The sequence below is a fragment of the Myiozetetes cayanensis genome, unplaced genomic scaffold, assembly GCF_022539395.1.
Source record: "Myiozetetes cayanensis isolate MyiCay16 unplaced genomic scaffold, myiCay2020 scf5-8, whole genome shotgun sequence".
Taxonomy (NCBI): domain Eukaryota; kingdom Metazoa; phylum Chordata; class Aves; order Passeriformes; family Tyrannidae; genus Myiozetetes; species Myiozetetes cayanensis.
Window position 1 is genome coordinate 88535206 of NW_026087742.1, and position 10244 is coordinate 88545449.

General features: G+C 51.6%; 1 protein-coding gene across 1 annotated transcript; it reads left to right on the top strand.

The window, feature by feature from the left end:
• Nucleotides 1–242: 242 nt before the first annotated feature.
• POU3F3 (POU class 3 homeobox 3) lies at nucleotides 243–6980 on the top strand. Its single transcript, XM_050334201.1, has one exon. It carries the CDS (start codon nucleotides 1400–1402, stop codon nucleotides 2717–2719), a length of 1320 nt encoding a protein of 439 aa, XP_050190158.1. The 5' UTR covers nucleotides 243–1399; the 3' UTR covers nucleotides 2720–6980.
• Nucleotides 6981–10244: the final 3264 nt, after the last annotated feature.

A 10244-nucleotide genomic window follows, 5' to 3' on the forward strand; every position in this document is an offset into this window, starting at 1 on the left:
GCCTAAATTAAAAGGCAGCCAATCGGAACGGCCGGAAGGGGGGCCGCGCGGCCGGCGCGGGCTGTCCGTCACGGGGCGCGCAGCCAATCGGCGGGGGCGGGGCGGCCGCTTCCTCGCGGCGGGGCCGGGCGGTGGCGGCGCGGGCGGCGGGAGGGAGGGAGGGAAGGAGGGAGGGAGGGACGCACGGACGGGAGGAGGGAGGGCGCGGGCGCGGGCACGGCCCGGGAGAGGGAGGCGGGGAGAGGCGAGCGGCGGGACTCCGGCACCGCCAGTGCGCGCTGCCAGCCCGGCAGCCAACTTCCCCGCTGGAGTTAGTGTATAAAGGATACCATATATGCACACACACATACACACACCTCTCCACCAAGGCGCTCCTCCTCCGCCTCCTCCCTCGACCAACTGCTGGAATTAAAATAAAAAGCAAAACAAACACCAAAAAAAAAAAAAAAAAAAAAAGACAACAAACCAAGCGAGCGAGCGAGCGGGAGAGGGAAAGAAACAATTCGCGAGGTAACGAGAAATTTCAACTTTTTAAATTTCTTTTTTACTTCTTTTTTTTTTTTTTTTTTCTTTCCGACCGCCTAAAGGAAAGGTAGAGAGAAAAAAAAATGTCTTATCCAGAGCGTGACTCTAGCAAGAAGGCTCCGGCAGGACTCTTGTTTCAAAGGGGACAAAGTGCTCCAGCAACAGCACAACTTTGAGAAATGCATCATCACCACCATCACCACCATCATCATCACAGGAAGTTTTCTTAGGACACCAACAAAACTTGCAAATAAAAGAGCAAAAGGAGATCGAGGAACCGAGGAGAGAAAGACAGAGAGAGGCAGAAAAAAAGGAAAATATACTCACACACAAAGCCTTAAAGGAAGAAGAAAAGGAAAAGTTTCTCTCTGAGAGGGGAAGGCTGAGAGGAGGAGATGTACTCCTAGGGGAGCGGAGGGGAGAAGAGCACGGGGGCTTTTTGATTCCCCCCCCCTCCTTTTTCGCTTTTTAGCCTTTGTTTGGTTTCCTCCCTCCGAGCAGCAACCCCGGGCGAGAAGAAGGAGGAGGAAAAATATATGTACAGCTAAATATTTCTCTTTTTTTGGGAAAAAAAAAAAAAAAGAAAGGCTTAAAAAATATAAAAGGCGAAGCAAGAGCCGGCGATCGCAACGAGCGCGCCGCGGAGCGGAGGCAGGACGGCCGGCGGACGGGCGGAGGAGAGCGCGCCGCGGAGCGCTAGCAGGTGAACCCCGCGCCCCGGCGCTCCGGCGAGGCTGGGAAGGCGGCGGCGGCGCGGGCGGCGGCCCCGGCAGCGCCGGGCAAGGGCGCTCTCGGCGGGCGCCCGGCAGCCGGTGGCGGCGGCGCAGCGGCGGCTGCGGCGCGGCGGGGGCGAGCGGCGGGCGGCGGGCGCGGGATGGCCGCGGCCACCTCTAACCCCTACCTCCCCGGCAACGGCATCCTGGCGGCCGGCTCCATCGTCCACGCGGACTCGGGCGGCGGCGGCGGCGGCGGCGGCGGCGGCATGCAGCCGGGGAGCGTGGCCGTCACCTCGGTGGCGGGCGGCTACCGCGGCGACCCGGCGGCCAAGATGGTCCAGAGCGACTTCATGCCGGGCGCCATGGCCGCCAGCAACGGCGGCCATATGCTGAGCCATGCCCACCAGTGGGTGACAGCCCTGCCCCACGCCGCCGCCGCCGCCGCCGCCGCCGCCGCCGCAGCCGCCGAAGCGGGCTCGCCCTGGTCCGGCAGCCCCGTGGGCATGACGGGCAGCCCCCAGCAGCCGCCGCCGCCGCCCGACGTCAAGGGCAGTGGCGGGCGCGACGACCTGCACTCGGGCGCGGCGCTGCACCACCGGCCGCCCCACCTGGGCCCCCCGCACCAGGGGCACCCGGCGGCCTGGGGGGCGGCGGCGGCCGCCCACCTGCCCTCCATGGCCGGCGGGCAGCAGCAGCAGCAGTCGCTCCTCTACTCGCAGCCCGGGGGCTTCACGGTGAACGGCATGTTGAGTCCCCCCCCCGGCGGGCAGAGCCTGGTGCACCCGGGGCTGGTGCGCGGCGAGACGCCGGAGCTGGGCGAGCACCCCGGGCACCACCACCACCACCACCACCAGCACCCCGGGCACCACCCGCCGCACCACGGCGGCGTCAACAGCCACGACCCACACTCAGACGAGGACACGCCGACCTCCGACGACCTGGAGCAGTTCGCCAAGCAGTTCAAGCAGCGGCGGATTAAGCTGGGCTTCACCCAGGCCGACGTGGGGCTGGCGCTGGGCACCCTCTACGGCAACGTCTTCTCGCAGACCACCATCTGCCGCTTCGAGGCCCTGCAGCTCAGCTTCAAGAACATGTGCAAGCTGAAGCCTTTGTTGAACAAGTGGCTGGAGGAAGCCGACTCCTCCACTGGCAGCCCCACCAGCATCGACAAGATCGCCGCCCAGGGCAGGAAGAGGAAGAAGCGGACCTCCATCGAGGTGAGTGTCAAGGGGGCCTTGGAGAGCCACTTTCTGAAATGCCCCAAGCCCTCTGCCCAGGAGATTACGAACCTAGCGGACAGCCTGCAGCTGGAGAAGGAGGTGGTCAGGGTTTGGTTTTGCAATCGGAGGCAGAAAGAGAAACGGATGACCCCCCCGGGGATCCAGCAGCAGACCCCCGACGATGTCTACTCCCAGGTCGGCACCGTCAACTCCGACACGCCGCCCCCTCACCACGGACTGCAGACCAGCGTGCAGTGAGGGGCACCGCGGGCGGGCCGGGGAGCGCGGGGGCAGCGCGGGCCGGGCCGGGCCGGGCACCGCCGCCGGCACCGCCACCGGCACCGGCACCGCCGCGCACAGCCGCACGCTCACACTGACACACACACACACATGCGCGCACACACACACACACACATACGATCCAGGCTCGTTCAGACTGCTTGTGTTTATATATATATGGATATATGCGTGCATCTATATATATATAAGATCGATACCAATAGGGAGCGGTGGAGAAGGTCGATCCGAGTGAGAGCGTTTAGACCGTGTTGGGAAAACGGGGTGGAGATGCATAATGCACCAAAACTGCAGATGTGCCGGGGGGTTGTTTGGTTGTGGGGAGAGGGCTTGTATGGGTGGGCTTGGGATTTTTTTTTTAATTTTTTTTTTTTAATTTTTTCTCCAAATTATACCCCTCTGGCAGCAAGGAACACCACTGCCTGCACCTCTTCTCTCCCCTCCTCCCCCCCTCCTCGCACTCTTCCCCCTATTCCCAAAAGGGCTCTCTTCTGTGAATCACGGAAACTTTTTTTCTCCTTTCTCTCTCCCTCTTTTTTTTCTTTCTTTTTTTTTTTTTTCAATGGGAGCAATCCAAAAAAGGGAAGCAGAAGCAAAATAATCTGGTTAATCAGAGGGTGCCTGCTGCATTCCAGCACCCTGTTTTTCTTGGCCAAACCGAAGAATTTTGGTGCAAGGCAGACATCCACTCTGAAAACATATATATCTATATATTCTGCAAAATGAAACGGGCCACTTTTTCCAGGAAAAAAAAATTATGCACACAGCACTAAAAACAAGCAGGCTGAATAGGGAAGCAAATACATATATATATATTTATCTATATATATAGGTATAGCTATAGAACAAAAATATGGAAATAAATGCCCGCACGCCGATAAAACTGACCCTGAGGAGAAAGGGGGGAGGGACAGACGCCGGGGGGAGGGTGGGAGAAGGAGATGTTGTTGGTACCTAAAGTTCGAGCTCTGTAGAAGGACTTTGCATGAATTAAGGGAACCAGCGAGAGAAAGGGAAATAATTTAGGGCTGTCAAAGTCCTGTTCCTGACGGCTGCCAATCATCATGGAAGAGTCATAAAAAAAAAAATCCACTGCTAATATTTTTTTTATTAATATTTTTATTTTTTATTTCTGGACTGATTCAGATAAAGGGATTTAGAAGGACTGAGCATCTGCAGCTGCACTTATCTGAACTTCTCCTCTCCTAAATCCGTTGCCAACTTTGATTGAATGGGTGCTGTGGATGTGATTATATAATACTGCCATTTCCAAGCAGTGTTTTTGGTAGGTTTTAATAAACAGACTTTTCAAAAAGACGGCAATATAGAATTGTTAGATCCGTTGTTGATCTAAAAAAAAAATTTGCTTTATATTTTCATTAAATGACTTCTTTTAATATTTTATTCAGAATACCTATGAACTGCTGCAAAACGGTAATTTATTTTTTCCCCAGATCTTGTATTACGTGTTTTTTTCAGACGAGCACAAATCAAAATGAAATGAAAATATGGACAGTTGTTAGGTAATAAGGGTATCTTTTGATGTGATAATTTGATTGTAATTTAATTTGAGTAGTGATTCCGTAAGAGCTGATTGAGAAAATAAATTTGTTAGAATGAAATAGTCTGTGTCTGATGCATAAACATGTCAAAAAAAAAAAAAAAGTTCTCTGAAGGGATATACTGCTGAAAGGAGAGAAATACCGAGGGTCCGATCTACCGGCCGCACGGCCCTGTGCTCGCCGGCAGTGCCTCTGCCGCACCCCTGCCGCTGCCGGCCCGGCGCGGGGCTCACCCCCTGCCCGCCCCTCCTCCGAGCCCGTGTCCGCGGCCCCTTCCATCAACCCGGGGACCCTGTGTCACCGGGAAGGACGGCGAGACTAGAGATCACCAAAGGCCACCTTCTCCCACAAAGGGCTGTGTCGGCTGAGTTTAGGCTGGCACTTGGGCACGGGTGATACCTGAGCGTGTCCTCTGGTCCCGCGTGGCCGGTGCTGAGAGGGATGTTTCCAAAAGTTCAGTCTTGTTTTCTCGTTTTCCAAACTGAGGCTTGGGGGGGCAAAGAAGGGGAAGGGGGGCTAAGCTATAATTTATTTTTATGCATTTTATGTATGTATTAATATTTGTATTTAATTTGTCTTTATAATTTAAGAAAAAGGTACGTTCGGTTTTTTTTCTGACTGAATATGTAGAATACTTTCAACATCCTACGTGCGGTCTGCCTAGTTCACCATTTCTGTTGTTGCTGTTGCTGTGGCTGTTGTTGTTGTTGTTTTAGGGTTTTTCTATGGGGTGTGAAGTGGTGTAGCCTAGTTTTCTCCTCCACTCTGCCATAGCGCTGCCATGCCTTCTTTGCAAACACACGCGTGTGTCAGTAACGTTGGAGATGCCAATAGATGCACTAGCTGACCTGTCATACTTACCCGCTATAATTTATTGCAATATAGGGACAAGTGAATGACCGTCTCAACTCTCTTCGTTTTGCAGCGGGGAGGTTATGGGAAGTAGAGAGCTGCATCTAATGCATCCACCTGACCCTACTGATAGTCTGCTGGAGAATAAGGTTTTCTTTTATGATCCAGCTCACCCCTGGGCTCCTTCCTCACCTTCCTCTTCCTCCCTTCTCCGCGCCCCCCTCCACCCCACCCCCCCGCCTTGCTTCTCTAAGTGCTATTGAGGCAGGGGTTAAACCCCCAGAAAACTGCTGCAGGAACAACAAGCATTTCTTCCTTTCAGATAGGCCTTGTGTCAGTCCATAAATCAAAGCCAACCTGAGAACCGGGCACCGGGATGCATTATTTTAACACCAGCTCGTAGTAAATATCACCGTCGGTTTGATTTGTGAAATCCAAAAGGCCCTACTGACACCGAGGAAAAAAAAGCGGGGTGGGGAGAAGCCAAACCAACAAAGGGAAAGAGAACCCGAAAGGGTAAAGGACGCTCTTTCTTTTGTTCGTTTTAGCAGAAGCTGCTGGCTGATTTTGCTGCTGGGTAGGGAAAAAGGGTCGGGCGGGGGCTGGCGGCCAGGCGGGCAGGCCGGGCCCCCCTCCGGGGGCCGGGTACCACCGACACGTCAGGTGGGATCCTGTTTTCACACACGAAGGGGAGCGGTTTTATTAGCCGCGGAGAAAGTCTATTTAAATTTCGGAGCGGTATTTGGTTACTCGATTTGGATGGCAACAAAGAGCTAACGTTAGGCTTCACGCTGGTTTCTATTAAAAGGCAACCTTTGCGGGTTGCTGCCTCCGAAAAGCTGGGGGTTAGGCTGGAGGAGTAACGTGTGGTCGAAGGGACTGGCAAAATGTCCCAGTTCCGTGGACTTGTTATGCACAAAAAGTGAGGCCATGGGCGCTACCCCCCGCCGCCCCTCCGCCCCCTCCCCCGCCCCCGAGAAACTGAATCCTTTGAATGTATTTAGGAATTTCAGGGTTGTGAGTCTCTGAGATAGCAAGAGATAGATAATAAATGAGAGGGTCTGCGCTAAGGGTTATATTGTTACACGTGTAAATAATGAAAATATTGTTATATATCGCCAGATCTCTTAATGAATTTAGTAATTGTATTCATTTATAATATCAGTGTTCTGTGCTTGGTAATGGAGTCGGCATCATTTTCCTTAGTTGTTTTTTTTTTTTTTTTTTTTTTTCCTACCTAAAGGAAAGCCAAATGTTTTACAAAGTTATGTTTGGTCAGACTGGGTAATCCCGAGATGTGATTATTTATAGTTTACATTTTCATATCCTGTGATCCTTCACTACGCCCCAGTCTTCTCACATCCTATCCTTCCCCCGTCGAGTCTGTACACAATAAATCATTTTCAGGTGTATTCAAAATAGTCATCTCACTGCTGTTGGTCCGCGTATATTCCGAAATTTAGCAAAGAGCTCTACTTCGGTTTTAAAACGCAGCAGATCCTATCGGGAAGTGATCTTTACAGAACCCTTTGCTTTACTGTAGTGACTCGTGTTTGCACATTACAATGCTCATAATTTGTTTTGTATGAATGGTTTTAAATGGAACGTTTAGAGAATAATTGGTTCTAATATGAAATGCAGTATATACTATTGATAATTTTATCAATAAGTGTACTATTTTAAATAATTTTAACAATTAAATTTGTTTTTTTAAATTATATATTTGTAAAATATTTATCCTGTTGAAAGCAACAATATATTGTTGTATTTATTCGTTTATTTTTGTAATAAATGATCAACATCTTCAAGCTACAGCAAAATCGATACTTCTATATATTTATACAAAGATACCTTTCTGAGGCGCAGAGATGCTCGTTCCGATTTGGAAGCGAGTGTAAATATTACCTCTGTAACTGGCAGGCTGCAGGACCAAACTGTAGGCGTGAGCTTCTTCCCCACATGTACTTTAGTTTGTTTAAGTTCCAGGGTAATTAGTACAACTCCAAAAGGGATGCAACAAGTCCCGGCCTCGGAGGCAGGTGTGGGGCAAGCGCTTCAGGACAGGGACCCATTTTGCTAAAGCCAGAGTTGGCGAGGAGCTTGGTCGCCTGTGGCGAAAGGGATGGATGAATGGATGGAGCGAGTGGAGGAGATGCAGGGAGGTGGTTATTGCCCTGTCGGTGTTTTCAGTTGCAGTTTGGCACAATGGAGCGGGCGCAGCGCTCAATAGGCGGCGGGAGCGAGGGGAGAGGAGGGCGAGCGGCCCCGCAGTGTCAGTGACACAGCAGTAGGGAGTTCTTTGGTTGAGAGGCTTTGGCGACACAAAAAGCTAAGGGGTGAAGGCCGAGCGGCGTAAGGTTCGCCGCCCATCCCGTCCTCTCCGACACCAAAGGAGCAGCCAGGTCTACGGAGGTGCCCACGGGGCCTCGCCCCCGGGGCCGCGCTGGGACCGGCCTCCCCCCCACCCCTCTCGAACAGGGCGGCTGCGGCCGGGCCCGGGTCTCTCCACGCGCGGGGAAACACTGGCGCCGAGTTTCCCCACCCGTGGGACGCCGGTCCGGGGCAGCGCCAATGGGGCGGCCGCCGGTGCCCGGCTGCGCTCCCTCCCCGCGGGCCGGCCCGGGGCGGCGGGCGGCCCGGGGGAGCCGGCGGGCGGGCGGCGCGGTGGCGCGGCGGCAGCTGCCGCGGGTCCCACAAGTTGTTTTCCTCGTGGCGACCATTCAGCAAAACGCAGGATCCTTTCTCCAAGATTTAAATTTCGCGGATGAATTACCATACAGCGGTTGCTTAGCAACTAAATTCAAGCCGGGCTAAGAATATGCAAGCTTTTTGTATTCTCATTAATAAAAATGCCACTCTGACACAGCAACCTGACTTTGGATCACTGCAACTTCTGTAAAAGCCATAGGAGAATACAAACGGGCTCCTCCATTTAATTACAGATCAGAGTGGCTTGAAATGTGATGTTTTGTTAATCTATCTTCCTAAAAGCGATGTAAAAAATAACGGCTTTTCAAGAGCAGTGGAAAACTACTTTTTTAATGGAGCTGTCTCCTGGTGCTACTGATGGCTGCAAAGCGAAACCTCTTTTTTTGAGTCACACTTTCAAGTAGCATCCCTCCTTCCGTTTTGAGTTTCCTGAAATCAAAAACATTAAGACATTGGAGCCACAGGGGAAAAAATAAAAATAAATAAGCTGCAGCCGATTAGCGCATTAGAGAGGAGAGCATCGCTCAGGAAAGGGAATAGAGGATAAAAATTGTCAAGGTGGAGCCCCAGCCAGGCAGAGACCCACGATGGGGTGTGCAGCCTATGCCTGCTCTGAAGCAGGAGTCTCTTGCTCCGAAATGGCTCTCTTCGGCATAAAGTGTGTGGGTACATTGGCTGGGGAGGGCGGGGGAAAAGCCTTCAGGGACACCTTGTTGAATGTTTCTCTCCAAAATTTATTTCCCCTTCTGCTAACATTTACTTTATATTGCTTTCAGATCGCCAGAGATAAGATCTTGGAGTTAGATTCTGGCACCATGCACCCAATCTCGTATATATGGGAGAATGACCTCATCAGGGGAGGACTGTGTGTATAGATAGAATAATTTAAACATAGACTAGACACCTACATATAAATCTATATATAAAGATGTGTGTGTATGATATAGATAGATATATATGCGTGTGTGTGTTTGGTATGCCTTTAGCAGTACCAAAAAACTTCCTTGCCAACCCAGCAGCCCCCAGGCAGGGCTGCCTTCCCCCGCGGTATTCGGAAGAAGTACTGCCCCCTTCCAAGGGGCAGCGGTGGGAGCTCCGGGGCTCGTCTGCGCGCAAGGTGCTTGGCAGTCAGGGCTGGGGCTGCCTCTCCCTGCCGGCCATCGGCGTTGTGTGGCGGGGAGGGCCGCCTCGGGACCGGGCGCCGACTGCCAGGGTCGCTGCTCGCTCTTGCTGATGGCTGGGGGTTTGGTTGTGGTTGGTTTTTAGCAACAAAGAGTTAAATCCAAACTTTCTTTTCCCTTTTTGTTTCTTTTGTTGTTGGTTTCCCCCCACACACACTTTCGAGACCTCTGAAATGGAGCCAGAATTGTATAAACCCCAAGCCACGTTAAAAGTTCAGGCATGGGGTTTTTTCTCCAAGGGGACTTGTCTGCAGGAGGCGAGGGGGAACTTGGAGGTCTGTCCGAGCTGTGCAGATCACTGAGGAATCAGGAGTTGCCCCCTCCTCCCCAGTCCTGCTTCTCTCTTTCTCTTTTAAAGTTTTCTTTTCTCCCCTGAAAGGGGAGAAGGGGGGCAGTCAAAAGGGGTAGGCATTTTCCAAATGTGAGTTTGTGGTGGAGGGAGATCACTCTCTCCGCAGGATTTAGTCTCTACTCACTTTAAAACATAGAAAGCAGGAAAAAAAAATCCCATATAACAAATACTAATGGAAGAAAGACAGTGAAGTAAGAACCTGTGAAGACTGGAGTCCTCTGAAACTCAGGCTTACCCAAAGCTTTAGCAGAGTGTTTTTCTTCTCTCCCCAACGGTTATAGAATGTGTATCACAAGGCTACAGCATAAATAATCAGATTCCGTTCCATTTCGCATCTCTCTCTAAGAGTTGAGATTAAAAGCCAAAATTCGAACATAGCCCTTACAGAGCAGTTGAATAGTGCCAGTGCATATGTTTCCAACTCACAGGTTGAAAACTGTACCTTCAAACTTAGGTTTGTTTCTGATAGCTTGTATTTCTTCAGCTAGAAGATAAACAGAACTTTTCTGAATTTTCCCTATTGCACCCATCCATGTGGGGAAAAGACAGTATTACATCAGCTCTATACCTTCAACACAAGCAGGGAAGGTTTAGCAAGAAAAACTCACTGGTATACCACAGTGGAGATCTTTATTTTAGACTTGGGACAGTTCAAACCAATTTGACACCAGCACTGAGCACCACAAAGTATTTGGTTTGGGAACAGACTCCTCAGCAGTAGTATGAAGTGGATTGTTGTTGCTTGATGACCGATGTGTGGTTACTCCAAGTGTCCCCTCGCTGCATTTCTTGCAAGGCTCATGGTACAGAGGAGAGTTTCCACACACAGT